This window comes from Haemorhous mexicanus, chromosome 12 (assembly GCF_027477595.1).
Source record: "Haemorhous mexicanus isolate bHaeMex1 chromosome 12, bHaeMex1.pri, whole genome shotgun sequence".
NCBI lineage: Eukaryota > Metazoa > Chordata > Aves > Passeriformes > Fringillidae > Haemorhous > Haemorhous mexicanus.
In genome coordinates, this window is record NC_082352.1 from 4,034,339 (window position 1) to 4,043,689 (window position 9,351).

Sequence of the window (9,351 nt, forward strand, 5' to 3'; positions counted from 1 at the left end):
CTTCAAAGCTTGTGAACTTTAATGACAGTTCTGGGTATGCATGGAAAGTGGCCTCAAGTAGGTACAGGATGTGGGAATAATAATAATCATAATATTATTTGTGAGGTAATTTCTGAGACCACCATCATCATGCTGCTGTTGATCACAGTTTCTTTTTTTGTTTCTCATTTCCCTTGCCTTTCAGAGAGCTTTTTTTTCTTGTGTGTGGCTTAATTCAAAAAGCCAGCTGGAAGGGTGTGCAGGGCAGTGGGTGAGTGTGAGTGGCTCAGAAACCACCTCTGACAGTGGCTGTTCTCCTTGGTCACACCACTTGTGCCTCCTCAAGCTTCCTCCTCTGAAGAGAATTTATGTGGGCCATAAAAATTTCCAGGAAAAAGGACATCTACCCCCTTTAATGCCTAATCTGGCACCCTTTACTTATGCAAATTTCATCAATGGCCAAAGCCCTGATCACAGCAGCTGCACTATACAAACAACATCAAAGACTTGCTCAAAGTTGCTCTGAAACAACTCTGGGGTCTCTGAAATGCAAGATTTGGCCTCTGGCCTCACACTAACAGCCACTCACTCAGCTGAGTGAGATTCCCCCAGGATGGGTCTTTTCCTCCCCCTGGCAGAGCCAAGCACTCAGGGGTGGGCAGAGCCCAGTCCCTGCTCTCAGAGCACACAGGGAATGCAGCACCTGCTGCCAGGTGTCACTGGCGTCACTTGTGCCACTCCAGAGGGGACTGCAGCACAGCTGGGCCAGGAACTGCTCACACCTGCACTGGGGCTGACCTGGGAGCTCCTCCCTCTCACTGAAGTCAGCATGAACTGAGTTTGCTCAGGACCTCCCCAAAATGCCGAGGAAGTTCCAGCAGGACCTGGTGATTGATTTTGCCACCAGTGGGTGATGTTTCTGTGCATGCACACCCATTTATACACGTGCTCACAATCCACGTGTCCTTCAAAATCCCAGCACAGTGGATGCTAAAAAGCCTACAAGCTAAAAGCTCTTTGCAATCTGGGAGCACAGAGAAAGCAACAGAAATTGTAAAACAAATAAAAAGGAAGTTTATTCTCAGTTTTCAATTTCAGTGAGCACAAACTATTTCACATGACTGCAGCTAAGATCTAGCAAAGCATTTCAGCATATGCTTCTATCTTTTGCTGAAATACAATCTAGAGATTTGTGATTTCTTGGATTTGAAGCTTTTAAAACTCTTGGATTGAGCATGAGCTAACAAACACACTGTCCAAAATAACCCAGAGAGCTCTGCACGTGGGCCGTGCCTCTCTGTGGGCACACATGTCACACCCTGGCACAAGCCAGATGATTTCCAGGTATGTTGCTCAGAAGAGCTTTTTCCCCTCTCCCGCCCTGGGAGAGAGCTGGGGATCCTCTCCAGCACTGCAAAGTCAGTCTGTGCCACGTGGAAAACCCACACCAGGGCAGGGAGGCAGCACCAGGAGCTCCAACCATCCCCATGGGAATAACTCAAGTATTTTGCCTCAACCAGGCATGCCAGCAGGCCAGACTCAGTGAGGGGCTTACAACTAAGTCCACTATGCAGCACTGCAGGGAAAACCAACAATATTTAAAAAAAAATAAAAATAAGATGATAAATTAAGATACAGCCTTCACCCAGTTTCATAATGTATCAAGCAGTATTGTCCTACTTGGGCTGCTGGTGAAGCTTTATCTTTTGCTACAAAAATGATGTCATCTATAGGTTTCATCCTGGAAGCTCTCACTGCAGGGAGAAATTAAGTCTGAGCAGCTGAAAAAGCATTCAAAACTTATGAGATAACACAGGAATAAAAACAAAGGACAGTACACAGCAAAACATCAGGCAGCATGTAAGCTCTGTTTGTACTTTCAAAATCTGAAGAAACATGCTTTTGCTCCTTATCAAGCAGAAAAAAGAAAATTTTGGTTCAGTACAGTATTCTCTTGAAATAAAATCTGTGAATTTATGTATGTTCTCCCAAAGCTTCCATAACTGAAGCTTTTATTAGTAAGTTTGATGTGTGGCATATTTTAAAAATAGCAGCAATATTTTAAAATCTGGAAACAGATGTGTCACTCTATTACAACTGCAGAATCTTCCCTGTATTTTTTAATACTATGAAGCATTTGTATGCTTCTGCATTATAAATCTCTCTTCACTAAAAAGATTTCTTCTCTATGATTAAAGTAGTACCACAAAGACACTGTTATTAAACAGACACTGTCCAAAAAAAATCATATTGTTTTGGTCTGACCATAAAATATAGATATTTTAATAATTGGGCTTTTTTCCATAGAGAATTTCAGCAGCTCCCTTTCCTTGGAATGAAATCACAGCCATATGCTTTATGATATTAGAGGCATTTCAAGGTGTCTCCATAAATGTCATTTATTGCCTGGGAACCTGCCAAATCTGCAAAACCCCTTAGTTCTTTTAAAAGAAAAATCTTCAGACGAAACTACCTCCTTACACTGGTTGTCATACTAAAAGAGAAAAAACCAAATCTCTCTTTTGGAATACTGGCCATGCAAGTAGGAACAAAATCTGGGCTCTGGCTTGCTTTGGAGCCAAAAGTGCACTGGGCACCCTGGCCCAGCCCAGCACACCTGCCCTGCACTCACACTCACACTCACACTCAGCCTCTGGAGCTCACCCTCTGCACCCTGAGCAGCCTCAGTGATAAAAACCTGGACTGGCTTAGTGGCCACAACTGTAAATCAAAGTCAGGCACCTCTCAGCATCCTGCTCCCACAGCTGGGCTTGCACCCTCACAGAGCAGTGCCTTGCACGCTGCCAGGGTCCCCCACCCGCCGTGGTGCCCAGAACCCTGCAGGACTGGCAGAGACTCCAGGTCATACACAAACACAATCTCAGCCACATCTACTCCTAAGCAGGCATATCTGGAGTTTATCCTGAGATAATGCTGGCCAGATCTACATAAATCTTGCCAGACATGTCACCAACCTGCCCAGCACAAGGCACTACACTGAAACTCAGAGGAATTTAATCCAGCCTGCAGCTGCCAGAGTGGGTCAGCCCAGAGGAACTGACTGCTGAGGCACACAGCTACCAGTGAGGTCAGCATTCTGCCTGGCCAACAGAAGCACCCATTAGTCCAACAGCAGCAGAACCATTCTTTCTCCTTGAGGAAAAAAACCCAATTTTTCCCCCCCAAACCTGAAAGAAACAAGTTTCCTGATACAGCTGGAAATAACCTAGGGCAGCACACAAACAGGTGCTTCAAACGTATCAGCAGAGAGCAGAAGATGTTGAGAGAGAAAATGAATAGACTCTCTAAATAATATATAAATTGTACAGGCCTTTTTTTCTGCAGAACCCCAGTGAAGTTCCTGTATAAATCAGAAACTGAATAATTCATAAGCGGTGAATATATAACAAATGTACTTCGCACGGAGATATTCCTCACAGGTGCACAGGGAGCAGCAGCAGGCAGAGGGCTGCCAGCACCAGGGGCTTACCTGGAGTCTGGGTACTTGGTCAGGGTGGCCAGGCTGCTGGTGTACATGTGTCCTCCTACATCGATGTGCACGGGAGCGTTGGACTTGGTGAGTTGAGCTGGGAGAGGAATTCCTTGAGCAGCCAGAGGAGAAACCGGGGAGCGTGTCAGAGACAGACGGGACATGCTTCTTCCCTCCTGAGCGGGGAGGCAAAAAGAACAGTTTCTCTTAAACACAGCAGCGGGTTACCTTTCTTTCCAGTGTGATCACAGATCTAATCAGATCGTTTTTGCATCTGCCTGATCACATATTCGGCTAACAAATTATTGCCACCACTGTAATTAAGTGTATTTGCATCATTTTCTTCCAAGGACCAGAGGGGAAGAGAAAGATGCTTATTAGCAATAAGAAATCAAGAAAAAAAATTTTCAAGGTGTCAGCCTCAAGGGGCATAAAACAAACTGCAAAATTCTAATTAAAGGTCGTGGGCTTATGTGTTAGATGTGAAATATCCCCTGACAAACGAATAACCAATTTGTGAATTGGGATTCAGGGGGTTTTTGCAAGTTTGTCTCAGTAACAAGACACCTCTAAATTAGTGACTTCCTCAGTACCTAAGGCATTTAGTTTATACATGTAGTAAATTTCACTTCCAACCAAGATCAATTTTCTGGCTTATTTTCAATAATTGTGAAATAAATGGATAATTTTCAGTTAAGCCTCAATATTAGACCAAAACAACTAGTAAGATTTCAAACTGAAAGCAATTAATACTTGGAAGCCGTGAAAACAGAAAGATAAATAAACTGACCCATGCTTTTAGGACAAGAAACTACTGAATAATCTGGCACGTGAAATCATAAATTCCACAATCCACCCAATGTCTCCCGCCCTAAAAATATTGGAAAATTAGTGAAATTACTGAACTGAATCCAAAAAATTTTCAGCAAAATCAAAGCTAAAAATACTGAAATGCCTTAGAAATGAACAGGACAACCAAGCAAAAGAAAATTCCTCCATCCTCTCCTTAAGAAAAGCACAGTTTATTCTGCACAAAGCGCGTGTCTCAAAGCTGATTTCAGTTCAATCCGTGCAGACGGCACACAGGTCAAACAGAAAAAAAACCCTTCTAGAAAAGTTTAAGAAAATGTACATCCATTCTCCCCCTCACGGGAAAAGCAACATATGCAAAACATTATAGTTGAAGACATTTCTGAATATAATCTAATTTTCCTGGCATTCTGTAATTCAAGCATGCTACCAAGCACCCAGGCTCTTCCTTGCATCTGACAAGCACTTTACATGCAGCATTGCAAAGTGAATTTCTATTTCTCCCACATTACTTTGACAATGTTTCTTACAAATCTAAAGCTGGTCTTGCCTTTCTCTTAGCAGTATTTTGCACAAGATGCCCAGCTACGACACTTGATGAACACAAATCACCAACGCTCTTTGTAAAATAATTTCCAAGCTATAGAGTAGGACTGAAAAATCTTAACAAATCTGAACAGCTTCACAAAGTCACCACAACATCTCCATTTACTGTAATTCATCTTGGTTAGCTCCTAAGAATTTCTTGCATCTACAGCCCAGGAATACATCACCCCATTGTGGATCCACATCCTTGTCTCTTCAGAGGCTGGATGGACAGCTGCACTGAGCACCAAGCAAATGCCAGCTCTGTCCTAGGACTCCTGTGTCAGCCGATGCAAAATTGGGCATTAACATTTTCACTACAGCACCACCTTCAAGGAAAGTGACTGAATCCTTTCATGACTCAAGATGCTGCTTTCTTGTTTCCCACAAGAGCTTGTTGTGGCCACCCTTCAGTAAATATGTCATATAGCATAAATAAAACAACTAACTTAAAAAACAACTTAGTGTGTAAGCACCTGCAGTATTTTAGCAACGTGTTTACTAATCTGTCTGCCAACACAGACAAAGGTTGCTGGTTTTTTTCCTTCCCAAAGAGCACTGTAAACTCATGTTCAGTCTCTACTCCTTCACTTAAATGAAAGGGTCAGAAGATCCAGGCTGAATGTCAACCCTGTCTTTGTTCAGACCCCAACCACGTTCACTAATGATAAAGGTACAGACCTGGCACGGTACAGGGCTGCCTGAGAAATAAATCTCACGCAGTTTCACAAACAAGAGTGTAATTAGGGCTCATCTGCACCCCTTGTTACAATTTCCAAATGAAATCAAAGGACTTCCAGTCTTCTGTAAATGTGTCTTACATTTAACCATTTGTCTTGAAATACAGACATCAATTTTAAAATATGCACAGATAGCTAAAGATCAAGTGATATGAATCTATTTGTGCATATTTAAACACTGCTGCTATCTTAGGATTTTGTTTAATGTTAGTATACCAGTAAATTCCTTGATCTGTAAAGACTGAGATTCTCAGTGAGGCCATACTCACACAGTAGATATTTAATTTATACTATTCACTGGAGGGACCTTTTGAACAATCCTCTGCTTTTGGCATTTCTCAGCTAGAGCATGTGTTGAAAAAACACTTAATTACAGAAAATCACTGGAAAGCTAAAATAGTTCTCAAACTTTTATGGCTTTTCATACTTCTTGAGGGTGCCACTGGCTTTTGGGGGGAGAGGAGCAGAAGGGGAATTAAAACACTGGCTGGAGAGGATTCATATTTAAAAATAAATCCTAGATTTTTATTAAAATTGTGGAATTCAATCCTTTTTGTATGAGCTAATTATCAAGAGGCACTACGTCTAAGCACTACTGCTCCAAAAAAAAATACCTCCTGTTTCTTAAGGTACCGTAACCCTATTCCTAATGACTCCTTCCTCTTCTGAATGTAACACACAGCAAAAATTCATCACACTGAGTAATGTACTTATTTTATGCACAAAGCAAAATCCTAAATGTATTTATCCAGTGGAAGTCTTTATGCACATATTTTCTAATATGGATGAGAAAATTAAAACCTTAAGGGTAAATATCGCAGAAACACTAACAAACTTCATTTATTAAACCATGTAAAATAATCCTTGCTCTTTAGTTGCCTACAACAGGATACAGCATCCCAACTAGTGGCACAGGCAATAACCCTGCTCTAATAAGTAACACAGGAACCTGCTGAAGGCAAAATCAATAGAGCCTGATTCCCAAATTATGTGAATATTTAGTTTTTCAAACATTACACACCAAGATCTTTCAGAGCCAGCTTATCTTTTTCTGCCTTCCTAAGCTAACTGCTTGTAAAAACTATTTGCCCATGCAAAGTGAAATAATCACAATGCCATGCTCATTTACACACAAAATGATTTTGTGTCCCATTGTGCTCACAGTTGTTCAGCTCTCTAGGGGTGATTAAACTAGCTATGCTGCTACAGCTTGAGATGATTTCACTGAATCGTTTCTCCATGAAGTTGCTTCTTTGCTAAGCTGTTATTTTAACCATAAAAGGTAAACAGAAGGCAGTTGTAAGAGCTCCATTCAGCTCCGTGCCCAGGGCTATAACCCTAGGGCAGAGAATGCTGAAAGACTGCAGAATTTTCCAGGGTGTTGCCTTTCTTGCTCTAAAGCCTTCAGGAATACTGTTCATTTAATACACACTCTAGATGATACATTTCAGATCCTACTAAAAGAAAGACTTCAAAAGTGTAAGAAGTTTTGGGCGGATGAAGCTTTCCCACCTCTGCACATAGCTTGGGGCCATGGTAACCAATACTGCTGTTGATGTTGGGAAAATACAGGAGAAATAAACTGCACAGAGCAGAGCAGACAGATAGGGACAAGGGAGGTGAAAGGTTGCAGGAAAGAAACAGACAGCAGTCTGGAAGGGGGAACGAAAAAAAAAAAAAGGAAAATAATAAAAAAGGAGGCGGCTCTGAAGGAGGGACAAAGTTAAATCAAGGAGCAGGCACTTAAAAGACTACAGATGGGAAGCAAGACTAATTAAGGATGTAAAAGCGCTTTGTTTCTAAAGTTTATTGTTGCCAGGATAAAAATTAATTGAAACTAATGCTGTTATTCACTCGTGCAGTTTAATTCCTTCATGCACATTTAAGACGTGCAATGAAAACGGCAGGTTTACGGACCTGCCGTGGAGCTGCTCTCCCGGGGAGCCGCGCTGGGCCCGGCTGCACCCCCGGCACCGCCGCCGCTCCCGGGCTGCTGCAGCCTCGGGGAGGCTGCTGCTCCTCCTCCTCCCCGGGGACCTTCATCTCTGCACCAGCAGACCCACCAGGGCTAAACCCACCCACTGCATCCCCCCCGGCCGCCCCATCCTCGGCACTGCGGGCCACAAGTTCCCCCGGCGCTGCCGTGGCTCCGGGGCAGCGTCTGCGTGCCCGGGCTGCGGCCGGCGCTGCCGGAGGGGCACAGCCAGACTGGGAATTACCTTTGTCTGCCTGCTCGGGGACGGGGACGGGGACGGGGACGGGGACAGCGACCGCTCGGGTCTGCCTCACAGCCACCCCCAGACAACTTGCCCACGCCGTGCTCCCAGCCCTAAGACAAAGCGGGGCGGGGGGAGGCTACAAACCTTGGGCTCGGTGGCTCCAAAATTAAAAGTCCATAAACATTTACACACACCTCCACGCTGCTTAACTGAGCACTGCACCGAGACACAGAGGAGATCGTGCCCAAAACTTTTTGGGGGGCGGGGGGGGGAGCAAAGGGGGAACTCCCTCTGGAGCTCTGCTTCCTCCCCCCCCCCCCCCCAAAAAAAAGGAAAAGAAGAAAAAAAAAAAAAAAAGCAAAGGCTTTCTCCTTCCTCCCCCTCTCACCCCCCCGCAACCCGCCTCTCTCTGGCAGACTCCAGTCTATTTAGTGCAAGTTTCACGTCACCCAAATGTTTTTCCCGACTGATGGTCAGGGAAATCACCAGCGAGCAACGCACCCGGTCACTCAACTTCTGCCTTTTTCTTTTGAACACGCTGCATGCCCGAAGGAAAAATTCAACCAAAAAAAAAAAAAAAAAAGGCACAACATGGCGTCCTTTACTTATTCCCACATAACAAGAAAGGAGATGTCTTAGATGAATGCAAGAAAAAAAAAGTCAAGCCCGAATCCCCGATCCTGCACATTTTCCGCGCAGCCAATGGTGGTGAGCATTAGCCAGGCTAATGTATTAATTTTGCAGAAGTGTGCCACATCGCATGCAGGAGCAGGAATGCAAACTATAGCCTAGAGTGGTTTGAAGTCTACCCCAAACCAAGCCTTCCACTCTCACTGGCGCCAGAGTTTCATTCACAGCCCGCCCGTGTTTTCCATACGCGGCGCTCCCCATTGTCGCCCGCCTTCCCTTTGTGCCGAGCCGCCCCGCCGCCAGCCCCCGCGCCCCGGCCCGCGCTCCCCCGCGCTCCCGCCCGCCCGAGCCCGCGGCCGCGGCTCCGCGTGTACCATGCGAAGGCGCAGAGCGAGCCGCGCTGCCTCCGCCGCGCTGGGGCTTGGCCGTCTTCAGAGCCGGGGCCGGGGGGGCAGGGGGAGCGCGGGCACCCCGGGCCGCGGGGCTCCGCCGGCGCTGCCCATGCTGGAGCGGAGCAAAACAAAACATACACACGCACGCACACACACACACACACACACGCACGGACACACGCACGGACACACACGCGCGGCGCTACCAAAGCGGCGCGGCTGCAAACGGGCCCTGTAGCTTTAAAAAAACACCCCTCCGCCGCTGCTCCCCGGAGCCGGCAGCCGAGTGAGTTTGAAGAGGCACTTTCCAAAAAAAAAAAAAAAAAAAAAAAAAGGGGGGGGGGGGGGAGGTGGGGGAAAAAAAAAAAAAAAAAAAAAAAAAGGGAGCGCGAGCAGGCGCGAACCGCGCGGTGCGGCGCGATGCGAGGACGGCGCGGCGCGCACGGCGCGCTCCGGCCCCGCTCGGGCGGGCGGGCAGCTGCGGGAGCCGCTGCCGAGGTCCTTAC

The 9,351-nt window shown here is 45.7% G+C and overlaps 1 protein-coding gene across 5 annotated transcripts in view; it reads right to left on the reverse strand.

Annotated features, from left to right (window-relative positions):
* Positions 1-9,109, reverse strand: part of KCTD15 (potassium channel tetramerization domain containing 15) — a 46,709-nt gene extending 37,600 nt beyond the window's left edge. The window contains exons 1-2 of one of the 5 annotated variants that reach the window (XM_059857807.1): positions 8,828-9,109; positions 3,470-3,645 (exon numbers count right to left, since the gene is read on the reverse strand). In XM_059857807.1, the coding sequence (XP_059713790.1) occupies positions 3,470-3,645; positions 8,828-8,981 (330 nt within the window). In that variant the 5' untranslated portion in view covers positions 8,982-9,109. Of the gene's footprint in view, positions 1-3,469; positions 3,646-4,259; positions 4,279-7,823; positions 7,844-7,967; positions 7,989-8,827 lie in introns of those variants that run through there. The other 4 variants (XM_059857808.1, XM_059857810.1, XM_059857809.1 and 1 more) reach the window with 4 other exon arrangements.
* Between the last annotated feature and the right edge of the window lie 242 nt (positions 9,110-9,351).